We start from the raw sequence: 13339 nt of genomic DNA on the forward strand, positions 1-13339 counted from the left end.
AAGCACTTCTATAAAAAAACACTTTGAAAGTATTTGAAAATTTATTTTTCATGTAAATGAATAATTTCTATTGTATGTCGAATCTTCGTGCACAAGTACAGAAATGAATGGCTCCATAAAGTAAAAATGGATTGAGGGTAAAATTGTTAATTAAATAGTACAGCTTTATTTTGAATTGTATTTTTCTATGCACATTATTGCAATAAATATCAAAGTTGTTGGCCATGTATCAAAATAAAAAGTTCATCACTTAGGGAACATCATTTAACAGCTCTCATGTTCCACAGCCCATCGTTAAGGTAATGAATATTCTCTATCCCAATCCCTTTGTTTTTAGAAATGCTGAAAATTAAAAAAAGAAGACTTGTTAAAAACTTATAATTAAATACTAAAATAATAAGCTCTCGATACACTCCCAATTACTATATCCTAAAACCTGAGCTGTCACGACTAATAACCAAGAAGTCGAAATACTATATACACCTACATTTCATCTGTGGACATTTTAGTCATTCCTACAGCAACTGCATGCTCTTTGCCCTCGGCCATAACAGCCACAACCTTGTCCGGCTCCAGTCTGGTCATCTTGGCACCCGGTGAGGTCAGTCCCGGACACATGATGTTGGCACCACTCAATACAAATCTTATGGCACCTTTGTCTACCTGCATGCGCGGTAACATGAAAGGGACTGCAAGACATAAAAGAAAGGAAATCAACCCAATTTTATATGTTGGTATCATTTTAATATCAGATGTTGATTATAAGCTTTCAAAGAAGACAAAGAGTTAGCTTTGAAAAAGAGTTATACTTCATGTCAAAGCAAGATTTTTAATCTTTAACAGAAACTTAACTTTACATCTTTAGATATTTCCGTTAATTGATATGATCTTTGAACAATTAAAAAAAATCTCATCGAGTATAAGTTTGGTGATTCATTCGGGATATGAAAGGTGGCAACATTGCAGAAAAAATACATGCATACATAATTTTTTTCTGCAATGATTGCTACCTTCATTACCAGCATGAATCATCAGAGAAAGCATTTAATTGTATATATTTACATCTTTCTTTTAACTAATTAATAATTTGATTATGAAAAGTAAGTAAAATTCACTAAATTCCTGTTAATGTACAAAAGCACGTTAGCTAAAAGAAACAGCCAAATCGTCTCCTGTGAGACTCTGAGTCTGATATCTTATTATTTCGTGCAGTCCGTAATTTTCATAGGTCGCTGAAGGTTACAACCAATCAGTAAATAGGGCATGTCGATTTCAGTCCTGTCAGTTTCCTGTAAGTTTCAGCCGCTGTAGATTTCGACCAATCGATAAATGGGGCATGTAGATTTCAGTCTGGCTGTTTCTATAGAGCTATGAGTTGACTATAAATTTCCATAAGAAGTAGAGGGAATCATACTTAGTAGATGTAAATATTATTTATTAAAACGGGTAGATATTGTAAACTATGATTGTAAATTATATTAGTCGAAAATGAAAAGCATTTTGTACTTACTATCCTGTATATGACAATCTTTGATTTCATTATATTGTGATACTGTGGAATCATTAAAATTCATGGAGGCCAAATTTCGTGGATTGCTTTAATTTTACATGTTGATTGGGACGTAATTTCGTGTATTCTTTTATACAAACAAAAGTAATTATTACTTTTTAGCCCTTATTAAATCGTGGAGGATGTTAATTCATGGATGAATGGTACCCACGAATTCCACGAAAATTGAGCCACCACGAAATCTTATGTTATTTCACAGTTTTTTTAATGATAAATTATACTGTGGTATTGATCCCATTAGAGAAATTGTTAATCCATAATATGTGATTATAAAACTACACAACGTCTATGTATCTACTTAGATAAATGCTTTATGCAGAGAAAACAGTTTCAGAAACTATGAAGAATTGTATAAAATTGTCTTGCATGCTGTAGTCTTTATGTTTTAATATTCTTTTCTCTGTTATTTGATTTCATTTTGACTGTATGCCAGCATGGTGATGTCAATAAACCATTGAACTGTATTGAATAATCTCAATAATTAAGTAACACATCGTTATATTTTACTTACACTTGTGTAACAGCTTCAGTGTTGGCATGTAAGGCCCATCTCTGTGTCTGAACATTAATGGTTCACCTGCAGCATTGGCAAGTATTTCTATGTGTTCATGGCTAGAAAAAATGCACAATTTCTTAAGCAGTCAATTTTAAAGATAGTACATGCAAATTTCTTAATGTACAGCAAGTATTAGTTGCATGAAATAGTAAAAAAATACAATTCCTTAAAAATAAGAAGTTATAAATCTTAAAAGAAAATTAAAATCCCTCCATTTTAATAGTAATATACATTGAATGTAAAAGACATTAACTTAATTACTTGAATCAGACATAACATTTGGACATTTTGAAAAAAGCTATCACTATATGATGTTCATATGGAAAATAGGATGGATATCTGGATTTTAAGTTGATTAGACTGATCAAATGTGTGAACATGAAAACCTCATTCAAGCACACCATACCCAAAAACATAGTTTACTCTACATTCAATTTACCAGTAGCTTAAAATACTTAATATAATATTTATAACACATGGAATGCTTATTTAGCTTAAAATACTTAATATATTTATAACACATTGAATGCTTTATATTTATGGCTATACATGCGGTACTCAAATTGTCTGCATGCACACCTTGGTGTTTTATAGGTCTGACAATATAGAGAAATAATCAATCAGTGCTTATATATTTATATCTTTTATATTTATACATTTATATTCTATTGATGTTTATTTGTATGAAATAACCATGCATAGTTATCTCAAAGCCAAAATATATGCTCTTTAGGGGTAATATGAATATATCGGTAAGATGGAACAGCCAATAAAGGGTGATGTTCAGCATGCTTCGATGGTAGAAAAGTTATTTTTCATTCCAATACAGCATCATTTATAGTTAAAAGTTTCTGATACTAATGTATAAACTTAGGGATCAAAATACCAGTATATATGATACACAGAACCTTGACATCTATAGGAACATATCAATATAATAATAATAATTGTGTATTCAGGTTTCCATATTTCATGCAGAATGTGATTTTAAAAAACCAAGGATTAAAGGCCCAAGAAATATGAGGTGTGTAAATCAAATTCCTGGACACCTGATAATGAGGCATACTTATTCAAAAGAAGACTTTGTGAGGTTCCCTTTGTAATGAACATCACGGGAGCCTCACTTGTGAAGTACCTAGAATATCTAGCATATTTTCAAAATGTACCATTTGACAAGCTTTAGGTCTCCTTTCTTTGGGATAATCTGATCAAGATATGGTTCTATAAATGGATAATTCTCTGTTACAGAATTTCTTATAGATTTTTGGACTGAAGACTTTGCATTATTAACTCCAGATACCATTTCTTTGTCATCAAATCTGAAAAAAAAATTAGACTGATTGTCAAAATTAAAGTTATATGCAGATATCTACAAAGAACAGACAAACTTAGAGGTCAAAAGTAAGTTGTTTTAATATGTGTTTTAAATTGTGACATATAAAAACTTTTCTGATGATTATTTTTTACACAACGGCAAGAATAAAAATAACAGTAGTATTGTGTTGTGCTATTAGGCCAGCATTTTTTTATTTTTAGATTTACGAAATATTTTTCAAATTATTTGGTGAGGAGGAGGGAAAAAAAATAAAAATAAAATTGAAAAATTTGTCCGTCAAGAAAAAAAATGAAAATAAAACAATTTTTCAACAATATTTTTTTTATTTTTAAAATAAGAACATGTGTCTAGGAGCTGCCATTTTTTAAAAATATCTAAGTAATTTTGGTTGTTGGTGATGTTCTTATCATAACATATTTTATCCATGGGCACTGAAAATTTGTGTTGATATATTGTACATGCATGTATAAAAACGAAGGTTTTTTTTTTTATAAATACAAGTACATACTGTACATATACATTAAGACCAAAAAAAAAAATAAGGGAGTTTTCACTTCTTCCTTGCAGAAAAATAGGAAGAAGTTTGAGAAATAATTTATTTGATTAAATTAACAATGCTATTCACAAATTCAAAATTTAAAATATTGTTACTGAAAATAAATTGGATTAGAAGCATGTCCATAAATGTCAGTAAAAAATCAAACAAGTTTTTTTTATTTAAAAAAGACTAAATAACTTTTAAAATTTTATTTATTTATGTAACTATACCTTTAATAAAGGAAATGTTTCGTTATTTTGTTAGCTTTAACCTTAATGACAAATAAAATTATTCTCTTTCCTTCAGTCATAAGACCTGTGTTCAGTGTGTTTAGGGTTATTAGTCCAACCCTATGACCCACTTACAACCGTTTTGTAGAGGATCTATTTCCAAACGGTTAAATTATGATTATTCTAGAATTTATTTTGCAAAAATGTTTTTTTTTAAAGTAACTTATCATTTTCTTGTCAATGAGGTGTTTTTTTTTAATTTACAGAATTGTGATAGAAAAAGACTTCAACTTCTCTTTATTGAGGAAATTCTGGCTAAGTTGCCGATCACAAAACTTAATAGGGTCGTAATTTGTAGGGTTGGACGAAAGCAAACAGGAGTAGGCCCTTTGGTGGTTTTTTGTGACTTCTAGTGCCTGTGACTTGATCGGAAAGAACTTGGTCTTTTTATTAAATCAATGCATGAACAACAATAATTCAGACTACACATACGTGATTGCATCAACATTTATTTTTATTTTTACCAGAAAGAAAACTTCGGGTCGGAGGAAAAAATAAAATAAATAGCTAGTTCAGGTCCTTTTATTTTTATTTGAATTTTTAAAAAAATAGGGTCGGCGGGTTTGTAAATCGAAATTTTAAAAAATGCTGGCCTTACTGTGCATAAATAGTAGCCGGGGTTTGATATATATATATAGTGCAATTGCCAGAGGCGAGAGCACTCTGACCTGTGCACTAAGTATCAAACCATGCATGACTTCTATTTGGGCATAGTACATGCACTAGTCTACACACCAGTATTACTTACTGGTATCTAACGGGATGGGAAAAATAATGACAGACCAGACCAGGATTTGAACCGGGGCCCCCTGAATCTCTAGTCAGGTGCTTTATCAACTGAGCTATCTGGCACCCGTATTTTAACGTGTCTGGTCCATCATTATTTCTCCAAATCCATTACATTTGGTGCAGTGACCAACCCCTGGAACTGACAGGTTAACTCCTGCCCAGGGAAGAGCCTGGGGTGATCTTCGCCCTATTTAAGGGGGAAGGAATGTGACTGTCAGACCGATTTGAATACCGGCACCAGATAGCTCAGTTGGTAGAGAACTTGACAAGAGATTCACGGGACCAAGGTTCGAATCCCGGTCTGATCTGTCATTATTTCTCCCATCCCTTTACATTTGGTGCAGTGACCAACCCCTGGAACTGACAGGTTAACTCCTGCCAGGGGAAGAGCCTGGGGTGATCTTCGAGGGCGAAGATCATTTAATGGGGGAGGAATGTGACGGTCAGACCAGTTTGAATACCGGTGCCAGATAGCTCAGTTGCACTGTTGGTCTGTCATCGCATTACACATAAACTAGTTACATAAACATTTTCATACATATTAATCAACAATATACCGTAAAAGCTTTAATGAGGAAAACTTGACATTGCTTTGTAATGAATATCATAACTATTAAATATGTAAATTAAATATGTATCTGCGTGCAGTATAACACAAAATTTAAAGTTCTCCTGGGGGGGGGGGGGGGTTCTCTTAGAACTTACAGAGCCCCTATCTTGATATGAATTCTGTAAGAGATCAGATACCCTTTACCAAGAATACAGGTTCCCCTAGGTACGATTTCTAAGAGTTCTCCTGATACCTTAAATATGAAGAGTTAATTATCCAAATAAACTATGTTTGCTGTCAAGTTTATTATACTCTGTCCTGTGTTTTTTGCTTCCACCATTTTTCACTTGGTAGTTCGATAATCATAAATACTTTTGTGCTCAAACTACATCTACCAGTACTGTAGATTCCCTATTTTACGTGAGTACTTCATTCCGCGATTCAACCATTTTCCATTAAATCACGGAAAAATAAAATTGCGAATGCTGAATTTGTATTGTAGTTTTATGTTGTAAAATGTCCGAAAAATAAAAGCGAGATTTTAAAGTTCTGAGGATGTGATTCTCGCGAATTTATGGGGATATTTATTCCACACTTTTAATTAATATGAAAAATGTCAAGATTATCTGTTTTAAATGCCCTCTCTTCTGCTTCGGGCTTCAATACACGACCCAAAATAGAGAGTCTACAGGGATTTTGCATTGCATCAGCCATGAAATAGCCCGAATGATAACATTGAAAAAATTGTGCGAGGTATTCTGAGTGAGTTCCGAAAGGTGAAAAGATGTAAACATTTCCCATTATAAATCTTGATAAAGAAATTTTTTTTTGTTACGTTGAACTTTTAAGAGTGAAAAATGATAATGTGTCAATGAAGATATCTTGGATACTTTCACAGGTATGTGTATTTTTATTAAAAATCATCAAAAAGTGATGGAGGCAATTACTTTGGACAGACTATAGTGTCTACTTAACTCATACCATTTATGCAGTCTAAATTAATACACCCAGCCTTCATCCAAGAATTAAGTCTTGTGTAGAAAAAATAACGCTTTTTTTTTCTTCTAAGTACTTAGATTTTAACCGTGTTTTCATACGCAAGGCCCTGTGATTAAATGTGGAAAGTGCACTATAAGAAAGATAGTATTATAAAACTTTAATAATCGAGAAAAATCAATATGACAATGTAACAATCGATACTAACAACCATTTTTCGTGAAACTAAATATCTAAACTTTGCTTCTACATAGCTCATAATACTTACTTCTTAAACATGTTGGAGTGGATTGCGGTCTCACGTTGAAAATAAATGTCGGAAGTCTTTGTACAGTCATAGAAGAAAAAACTAAAATAACCGGAATTTCAAGTTCCGACATCCCCCCTCTCTCTCTCTCTCTCTCTCTCTCTCTCTCTCTCTCTCTCTCTCTCTCTCTCTCTCTCTCTCTCTCTCTCTCTCTCTCTCATATTAGTTTTCTATGCACTTTTTTATTTATGAATATTTTTATTTTTTAAATATTTAACTGACCAGTGTACTTTGCAGTCATATATGACAAGAAGAATTCCTTAACAACATAAGAAACTTATTTGTAAATCAAGATTATCGTCTCATTACCGTCGAAACTGGTTGATACAACAAAACGTTTTTGTCCTTTATGTTATTTTTAATTGATATGTCTCTTTTATTAAAAAAAAATCTTTAAGAAGTTCTACTATATCAAACCCTCTGTCTTCCAATTAATTCAACTATTGTCGACACAAAATGTAAAAGATTTTGTGCGATTTAGGTTAATATATTTAGAATGCTTTTTTATTGTCAGAAACTCCTTGTGTAAACTTGCGTTTTTTCAAGTGATTTGATTTCATGTAGATCCTGTATAAATAAAAATCCATTTTCCCCTTGAATATTCTTATGTTTATAATCAAGTCCCTTTTCTAACAGGATGATTTTATAGTCGTATCACAGGCTGAGCATTGCATTTCTCAATTGCAACAAGATCCTAAACAATTGTTTATATATGGAATATAAACCCCTTGTAAAACCTAAGAATTGCCCAGAGGCCAAAGTCTATTTATAAACAAATATAAAGAATAATCAATTTGTCAAAAATACGTGCATATAAGTAAAACCATATATCATTTCAGTTTTTATGAATTTAAATGCTTTCCTTTGTAACAGACTTGAATCTTCCCAGTCCCTATCTGAGGATGATTACAAGTTTCAGCTTTTCTGGCCGATCGGTTTTTGAGAAGATTTTAAAATATTTTTCTCTACTTCCGATCACTATTATGTTTTCAAATATACCGCTACAAAACCTTTCAAAACCAAATATGATTCTTTTTATTGAATATTTATCCATTTATCTGATGATAAATAAATGTAGTTTTGCCCCATTTATCAGATTACGTTAAAAATCGATGTTTGTTTTCATTATATCTAAATCATTTTACAACATATCCCAAAAGCAATCGCTATTAACATGACAAGAAATACTAATTCTAAATACTAAATAATATATCAAGATTCATAACCCCCAATTGTGCAAATTATATAACATCAAAATTATAATCTTCTATAATGAACATATTCATAAAGAACTATACAATCTTATGATATAAAAATGAATTTATTTGAGTGTTTCGTGCAGTTCTCTTATTCTCAAATATTGATGATCAGCATAATGTTTGATTGGAGAGAAGATCACATACTGGTCAGAAAGTATTATATTTTATTATCAGAGAATACAATTTTTAATATATACGATGTATGTAGAAACAATGCACGGTATCAAAAGAATATAAAACAATTAATAAAATGTACCGGAAAACGGTGCTTCTTTTGTCACAATACATTTCTCAATAAACTTAGGAAATTTACGTTTATTTGTAAGAAATATCTCTCCTGAAAATCAAAGGTACAGTGTACAGCCGATATCATTATTTTTTTCTTTTTGATCAGAAACTTTCATCACCATTTATTTCGCAATAAAAATACAATGGATACCATTTTTGCAATGTCTTATACATGCTTTTTTAAAACGATGAAATAAGAGATTGAATATTTACAAATGACACTGTATGAAATTGTGGTTATCGATGTATCAAAATTAAATTTCCTGTTCCATTGAAGACTAAGAATATTATATCAATTTCAGCATGTAAATATATGTATTTGGTTTAAAATGTATCTGTTTTTCACGAACTGGCAGTACTGTGAGCTGTTGCAACGCTTTGCCGTCCTCAAGTGCATTATGTGCATTGTATGTGATGTTCAAAATCCTTATGGATATCAAACTTTCTAAGTGTTTCTGTTTCCGATATCCTTCACGTCACCATATTCTGATATGTCGCTGTAAATATAGCATCGCACCATACAGGCATACATGGTTGATAGAACAAACAATCCTCACCCCACCCCATTTCATGCAGAAACGTGATTGCAATAACAAGAAAGGGTAACGATGACTTAATTTAGCAAGCTGCTAACAAAACATACATTCAAAATATGAACACAATACTATTTCGATATGCAGCCAAAAACATGTCATGTAAAGTAGTTCATCTTTTTTATTAAAATGAATGCTCAGAGTGTACTTGTATGGTGGCATATCTCTGCCCCTTGTGTGCAAGTTATTTTTCTATCAAATATGTCGACATGCAAGATAAATATGTTGACATGCAAGATAGTTATGTCAACATGCAATATAACTATGTTGACATGCAAGAAATTGCAATCTGATATAAATTATACAAAATCTAAAAAAATCTCAAATATCGCCCACCTGTGACATCCAAGATGCTAGATGCTACCTTTTTATGTTGACATGCAACTTATTTATGTTAACATGCAAGATAAATATGCTGACATGCAACTTATTTATGTCAACATGCAATTTACTTATGTCGACATGCGAGATGAATATGTCAACATGCAACTTAGTTATGTTCACATGCGAGATAAATATGTTGACATGCAACTTATAAGTTGCATGTCAACATAACTAAGTTGCATGTTGACATAAATATGTAGCATGTCAACATATTTATCTTGCATGTTAACATAACTAAGTTGCATGGTGACATAAATAAGTTGCATGTCGACATAAATAAGTTGCATGTTAACATAACTAAGTTGCATGTTAGCATATTTATCTTGCATGTTAACATAAATAAGTTGCATGTTAACATAAATAAGTTGCATGTTGACATCAATAGGTAGCGTATCTAGTATCTTGGATGTCGCATGTTGGCGATATTTGAGATTTTTTATAACTCTTATTTGATTGCAGTTTTCTTGCATGTCAACATAGTTATGTTGCATGTTGACATAACTATCTTGCATGTCAACATATTTATCTTGCATGTCAACATAATTAAGAGAAAAATAACTTGCACACAAGGGGCAGAGATATGCCACCATATACTTGCACTTGTGCAGTCTTGTCGTTATAACATGAATAATAGAAAATAATTCATCTTTCCCCGCTTTATTCATCCAAGAGCCAAGATTTCAAATGTCTAAACTAATAAAGAATTGCTATCTGTGTAACTTTTTTTTTTAAATAACAAATGCTTTTTTATGTTGTTTGGGGATTTTTTTTCTCCCAGTAGTTTGTGTTATTCATAATAACATTGGCGATTTGCATTCCTACAGTCAAAACTTAATTTGCTCTGGCAAAATCTGGCCTAACATGTTCTTCTCACTTAAAGGTATGATTGGTCGGATTCTTATAACCCTCGTATTTCAAATAATTTCATGTAACACAGTATAATGCTATTGAAATTTTGTTACAGTATATATTTTGAAATGATTTACAATTTCTATCCATTTTTAACAAAGTTCATACATGTACAATCATTGTTAGGCTGTATCATGTTTGATCCTTCTCTGACAGCTACATGGGTATATACCAGTCAAGAAAGTTTTGGTTGATTAATTCCCCATCGATGAATCTAGATTGCACATTGCATTAATTAAGTGAATGACTGCGCTGTACATTTGCGAATATTGCCAAATGTCCGAACTATATGAAAGGATTGCCTTGCTGCACATTGGCGGATCCAGAGGGGGGGGGGGGGGGGGGTTCTCTGGGACATATGATTGTTTTTGAAAACGTTTAAATGCATATTTAAAGGCAGTTTTCCCATTTATAATAAAAATACTGTAATTATCTCAAATAAATGCTTTAAAATTGTTTTATTAATGAATTTCACATTACGCCCCATAATTTTGTTCTTATATGAAAAAACCCTATCGATTTTTTATCGGAATAAAGTACATTGTACTCCCCTTCAGCATCTGCTGTATACTACACTGAGTAAACATGTGGAAAATTAAAGAAAAAAATACAAAAAATTAAGCAGTATCACAGATTTAAAATAACATCTACAATGTATTTTCTACTCTATTTCTTTTTTTTTTAAAAATCGATTATAGTTCATACAGTTTTGAACTGACATGCTCTCGAGTAAAACGACGTTTAATTTAAAAAGCCGCTTTCAAATGTACTGTTCAGTTAATTAAGTTAGATAATTATAATAGATGATTTTTACTTCGTCTCATACGAAAAATACAAAGAAAACTCATGACCCGCTTACGCGAGTTATGCTATTTTTCTGGAATGCTAGCTACCTTCATACCCAAATGAAACACAAAAGGAAGCCTTTTTTGTTTTGTTTCCAAGAATCGGAAATTCAAAAATACCGTGTTAAGGGTTTTTATGTAAACCATTATGAAAATGCACAACTTTTAAAAACTTTTTTAAATCGCATTTGATCGCATCTGTACTAGTCCGGATGATGTAGCGCACCCATTACAGAGGTCACATCAACTTCCCTGGGACGGCGATTGCTTTTACCATTGTATTACACACGTAAAATCTTTTCAGCAGATAAATTGTCCCTATTCTTTTGTCATATCCTATCATTTAGACCTTTATTTACGAAGGCAATCGATATAAAGAAATCAAAATCGATAAATAGTCCAGAATATAAAACATCAAAGACATAAAAAATTTACCAAAATATCCATTTTTTGGGAGTTGATTTTAATCAACTCTCCTATGCAGTTACTCAGACAAACCGAAAGTGAAACAGTGTTTGGACCTCAGCACAATCATTGCTGCTGACAAGACTTAGTTCTTGAAAATAATTGATAAATTCGATATAATGTATTCTAAAGCATTATTTTTTAAGGAAACTTATTTATGAATACCTTGAAAATAGTCAGACTTTAAATGGTACGAACAATTTAAATATTTTTTGTAGTCGTATGTATTGCTACGCCAGAGTTCAATATTATAGTCTCGTTCAACTTGACGCTCGACTGTCTCCTTAAATCCTTGTCGGAGATTTACGGTGTCAGCCGAGCGTTTGGTTGAACGAGACTAGAGTTCAATATTGCTTGGATCCATGCAATTTTCGAAAAATATTTCTATTACTGATACATACTTTGATTGAATTAATTTTATCTTTAAACATTATTTAACGTGATCCATATGGGGGTTTCTCGACATTCTTGTCGAAAAAGTACAAAAATTCATTTATAAAAATGTGCCGGCGTAATTCAAATCATAGTAGAAACTATATACATGTACTTGTCATGCAAAATAACATATCATTGATTTTAAAATAAATAAACATCGACATAATCAACTCCCATCAGTTCTTCAGTACTTTGATTTTAAATAGTTTGTCGTTATTAGTCTGAGTTATTTTTTGTTTCTAAGTGTCTCTTTTCTATCAAGCATAGACGCACTTTCTCATTGCTGGAAACTTGGGTTTCTTAAAGCTAGATATTATGCAAATCTTCCTGACCTAAACCAAAACGGCAAAACGCTCAATAATGCAGTGCACTCTGCTGTTGAAATAGATGTGAAATAGATAGTGATGAGATAAATGTTTATTAAATACAGTTGTATACGCACGGAAAACGTTCAAAAAGTCCTTGTTTATTGAAAAATGATGAATTTTGCCCATATTGATTTTCATCAAATGGAACCCCCCTTTTCCAAATTGCTGGATCCGCCTCTGCTGCACATAGACAATGAACGTGGTGTGCTGTCATACAGGGTAACTAATGTTTTGGTCATATTGTAAATGTAGAATTTAATTGAGCATGGTAAAATGTGGTAAAACATACAACAAACGAATTGTTTCTTATTATCTCCAAGTCGTTACAATGAAAGAACGTTCTGGTATTAATTTTATTCTTTGAAATAACCTTTTTTGAATTTCAGTATGGTTTTGGTTGGCGTTTCATTAGATATTCTCTATTAATGCCCTGACTTTTATTTGTTCGTCAAAACGCGACGTTACAAATCCCTCCATATGATATTTATAACGCATTTAGGTGACTGAGATTCCTCAGATACAATAGAGCATGAATAGTACTCTAACCTTATATATATATATAACAGACGTGTAGTTTTGAGCTTAACAATAGAAATTGAAAATTAACATGGCAAAAGTTGGAGATGAACGTTGAATGATATCCGTATTGTGGATTTTACAAATGCTTTTGACACCAAAAATTATTCCAATTTCTATGCATTTGCACATTTTAAAATTAGTTCTTTTTGCAAATTGAAAGTATTTTACGAAACTTTACAACACGCTTCTTAATTACTCAGTTATTGGATGCAAACGATATCCACCCATTTTTTTATGAGAGGATAAGAAGATAAAAGTTTCATCTAATGTTTTAACATTCTT

General features: G+C 31.8%; 1 protein-coding gene across 1 annotated transcript; it reads right to left on the reverse strand.

Annotated features, from left to right (window-relative positions):
* Window positions 1–29: 29 nt before the first annotated feature.
* On the reverse strand, window positions 30–6966 carry LOC105340398 (malignant T-cell-amplified sequence 1 homolog). Its single transcript, XM_034447458.2, has 5 exons — window positions 6894–6966; window positions 3293–3445; window positions 2082–2182; window positions 488–689; window positions 30–342 (listed from the first exon to the last, which is right to left on the reverse strand). Exons 1-5 carry the CDS (start codon window positions 6902–6904, stop codon window positions 261–263), a joined length of 549 nt encoding a protein of 182 aa, XP_034303349.1. The 5' UTR covers window positions 6905–6966; the 3' UTR covers window positions 30–260.
* Window positions 6967–13339: the final 6373 nt, after the last annotated feature.

The sequence above is a fragment of the Magallana gigas genome, chromosome 2 (genome assembly GCF_963853765.1).
Source record: "Magallana gigas chromosome 2, xbMagGiga1.1, whole genome shotgun sequence".
Classification (NCBI taxonomy): Eukaryota; Metazoa; Mollusca; class Bivalvia; order Ostreida; family Ostreidae; genus Magallana; species Magallana gigas.